This window comes from Leuciscus leuciscus (genome assembly GCF_965113295.1).
Source record: "Leuciscus leuciscus genome assembly, chromosome: 7".
Classification (NCBI taxonomy): domain Eukaryota; kingdom Metazoa; phylum Chordata; class Actinopteri; order Cypriniformes; family Leuciscidae; genus Leuciscus; species Leuciscus leuciscus.
Window position 1 is genome coordinate 31,604,884 of NC_138731.1, and position 3,982 is coordinate 31,608,865.

Sequence of the window (3,982 nt, forward strand, 5' to 3'; positions counted from 1 at the left end):
ATAAAGGGTAAGAAAGGGAAAGATTGATCATTTTCAAATATGTCCTGGCAAAAACAAAACTGACACACTAAGATTATATCTGAAGGAAGAACATCTTAAAGGAAAAGGTCAATCAAAAATGAATATTCTGTTCTTATTTCCTAATCTGTATGACATTCTTTCTTCCATGGAACAGAAAAACACTATAAAAGTAGTTCATATAATTTCATATGAGTGATCTACATGCATCCTTCGGAAAACTGTGAACATCTCCTTTGAAGAAAGTCAGTCATACAGCTTTGAAACAACAAGTAAATCATGACAGAATTTTTATTTTTGAATGAACTATTCCTTTAACAAAATGCTAAATAGAAAGAGCACTATATAGGCGTCACTGTCTCCTGAGAGTGTCGCCATCTTGTAATCCTGCTCGCAGTAGTCTGTGTCATTACTCAGCTACGGTACAAATTAGACATGTAATATTTTATTGCCAGTGATTAATTCATGAAGCAATTTTCAAGGCAATAAACTCAGACCTCAGTTAAGAATGAGGGGCTAATAATGTCATTGTATACTAAAAAAGAAACCAACCAAACATGTAGTGAGGCAACTCTGCCAGGCATTCAATTTCACTGGAATAAGAAGTGTGACTTCTACAGTAGCCCTGTACCTATACATCAGATAACTAATGTTTGTTAGAATTATGAATTTTGTATTAAACAGAGAAGCTGTAATATCGAGCAGAAATAATAAGGCGATGAAACTTTCCAACATAGAATTCTATTTAAATTCTTTCTTCAAGCATGGAGATTCCTGTTCATCTACAAGTGATATTGCACTCTTCAGACCATCACACCCTGCATGTTAACCACTCTCAATACTGTAACAGTTCATAAACCTGCACAAATAAGACATTTCTGAAGAAAAGGCCAAGAGAGATGACTCACTGCTATACAAACCAAAAGTCAAGAGAATAATTTGCACTCATATAACCATTATATGAACATAATCACTGCTGTTTGGAGTGACTGCGTACAGTTCAGTAGAGGTTACGTTTACATGAAGCACACTGGAACAACAGAGACATCAAAGTAACTAAGCAACTGTTGTCAGGTTTTAAACTCTATAACTATAAAGGCATTATATTAACATAAGCAAAAGGTTAATATCCTTGCTCTTTATATACAACTATATTAGGTAAACAAACCAGCTAACTGAACATCAAAGAATTCAAATTCATCTAAAAAGGACACAATACTGGGGATATATTTTTGTGTGTGTGTGTGTGTGTGTGTGTGTGTGTGTGTGTGTGTGTGTGTGTGTGTGTGTGTGTGTGTGTATTATAACATATATTATTATTATTGTCAATGTTGATATATTTTTTTGTATATAATAGGTACTTGCTAATTTAAATTATATTAAATATACTTGCTGATTTAAAAAGATTGCCCATATCATACTCTCAGGTTCAGTTGTTGTTGAGCTACGTGTCAAATGAATCACAGAGGCAACGGAAGCTACAATCTCCGCACTCAATGTCCTTGGGATAGAAAACACAAAACATCACATAACATTAGCCTTTACTTGCATATGGACGCACGCATATATCTGTGCTTCCTCTTAAAAGGTTACATTAAGGTCGCTTAAATTCTGTTGGGGTCACAGTATATTAGAGGGCTTCCAGCTTTTCCATGCATGCTGCTCTGCTAAAACAACAGAGCCCTGCAGGACACAGAATATTCATATCGGACAAGGACACTATGTAGGCCATCCTTTAAATGGGTGAGGGTGCCCTCTCAATGGTGCTGCTGGGTTAAACTTCTTAAGAAAGTTTGGATAAGAGGCAAAAGGCAGGGAAAGCTATTTAGGATGCATTTAGGAAAATAAGTGTTCATCAAACTGAATGAATGGGACCCACTTACAGTGTCTCAGAGAGTATAATTTCATAAACATAGACAACTAAGCTGCTGTTTCTTTCTGAATGGCTGCCATGGCAACAACCACATGACTAGCTCAAAACTCAAGCTGAACTCATATCTCTGTTCATTGTGGTTTCTGGTGCAGCTGGATTTAGGCTACAGCGAAGCAAAATAATGCAACATCAAGCTTACCAACCTGTTTTGCCCTGTGTTAATAAATATCTGCAATACAGATGGGACAAAAACTGCTATGAGATGCACAGGAACAAGGTAAAATGGCAAATTGCTGGTTTATTTTGGACACAGTACCATGGTAATATGTTTTTGGTTATTCAATGGCATTATTTGAAATATTATAGAGAACCATATTGATTCCATGTTATCTGTCAAAGTACAATGGTAGGCCTACATTTTTGTACGGGATATGATATGGCCAAAAAATATACATGTAAAGTTTAATTACTGAGATACACCAAGTGCTTTTTTGTATAATATGATAGCATATGCATATTATTTCAAGGTTAAATCAGCAAAATCAACTATCAACACTACTTCACCGAAAACCTATGACCATCTACTTGTCAAGTTTAAGAAAAGTCAGGTAGGACGACTGAACTACATCGTTTCATGACCACCAGATGCCGACATTTCCCTTGATAATTCTCAAAGGAACATTCTCAAAAAAATTCTCAAGGAAAGCAAGGGAAACGTAAGTAAATTAAAACGAAAGTAAGTAAATCAATGTCAGATAGGCCTATCCTTCTCTTATCTATCATATCCAGCTTGAAGAAGAACGGGTTTCGAGAATCGAAAGAGAAAATCAGATGCTTATAGATAAAATGGCCCATATAAAGCAGACCAACGGGGGAGTTGACTGCGGAAATGACTATGTAAAGAAAAGGTATAAAATATCCAACAATATAATATTGCATATTTAATCATTTACATGATATTCATTCATATCTAATATATTGCACTTCATCTGTTTCAGTCTTGGGTCAGAAAAAAGACTGCAGGAGCTGCTTCACATCACCAAGGAGAATCAGCGTATCCTTCAGCGTTTGTCCACATGCAGGCCACGTCACAGCGTCCAAGTGTGGCGCGAGCAGTGGCTCAAAAACCTTGAGCTCATGGAGAATATAGGGAGATATCCGCGTCTGTACACCGCACAGGTCTGCAAATTATTACTAAAATGTACAGATATTTCACATTTTGTCTTTACGTAGGCATACTTAATATTTATTTGATGCATTTTCATCTATAGGCTACTTATTTATCCATATTCGTGTTCGTGCATATAGGCCTACATAATTATGCATACTCTTGACCTGAGTTTTTCCATATTCTGTGCTATTAAAGAGATCCTCCTTGCCACCCATTTCAGCTGACAGACACTGAAGGGTAGAGAACAAGAAAACTGCAAGAAATGAGGATGAACGGTCTGTGTGATGAGAAGACGAAATCTGAACACAAAGTTACATCTGAAGACGAAGCGTAATTCTGCAAGAATTCTGCAAATCTATGTTAAAATCTAAGTTAATTCGTAAAGATGTTGTCTACAAGGCTAGAATTAAACGTTCTTTGCTACTGCTTTGGACAAGTTAAATTATTTGGCTAACAAAATACAAATCATAACCACTAGGGGTAACTGTCAATGTTTTAATCATATACTGGAAAAAATATATGTTCTAATGTTTTTCTCTTTGTTATTTTTATTTTGATAATCTTTTTTTGTATTATTCTTTTGTTGTTGTTGTTGTTGTTGTTGTACTGTCTCTGTGCGATATACACATCCCCTGTACAAGTTCTAAATCTAAATAAAACCATTAAGCCAATCATGGCTGACCATGTGTCTGACTTATGACCAGATTTGAACATGGGCTATGATGACTCATGAACAAACAAACATGACATGAGATTCAGACATTTTATCTACACATTTCTTGCTGTTTATATGAACTCTTAAATTCTTGATTAGAAGCTTAATTAAAAGTATTAAAAAAATTCTAAATATTTTTAAATGACAGGCCTATTTTTAATCGATTAGCTACGCCTGATCACGAGAGGCGCTATCATAACACCAC

General features: G+C 35.5%; 1 protein-coding gene across 2 annotated transcripts; it reads left to right on the forward strand.

Moving 5' to 3' along the window:
- Positions 1-1,982: 1,982 nt before the first annotated feature.
- On the forward strand, positions 1,983-3,733 carry cfap97d2 (CFAP97 domain containing 2). 2 transcript variants are annotated; one of them, XM_082176576.1, is made up of 5 exons: positions 1,983-2,168; positions 2,419-2,499; positions 2,681-2,799; positions 2,890-3,070; positions 3,283-3,733. In XM_082176576.1, the coding sequence occupies exons 1-5, from the start codon at positions 2,073-2,075 to the stop codon at positions 3,301-3,303; spliced, it is 498 nt and encodes a 165-aa protein (XP_082032702.1). In that variant the 5' UTR covers positions 1,983-2,072; the 3' UTR covers positions 3,304-3,733. The 2 variants fall into 2 exon arrangements, with proteins under 2 accessions (XP_082032702.1, XP_082032701.1); XM_082176575.1 differs by having other exon boundaries at positions 1,985-2,168; positions 3,258-3,733.
- Positions 3,734-3,982: the final 249 nt, after the last annotated feature.

Excerpts from the sequence above, each read along its gene's own strand:
- cfap97d2 (XM_082176575.1), top strand. The coding sequence starts at position 2,073 with ATGCAACATCAAGCTTACCAACCTGTTTTGCCCTGTGTTAATAAATAT. Across the intron at positions 2,169-2,418 it reads ATGAGATGCACAGGAACAAG|GTTAAATCAGCAAAATCAAC; the intron begins GTAAAATGGCAA and ends TATTATTTCAAG. Across the intron at positions 2,800-2,889 it reads AATGACTATGTAAAGAAAAG|TCTTGGGTCAGAAAAAAGAC; the intron begins GTATAAAATATC and ends CATCTGTTTCAG.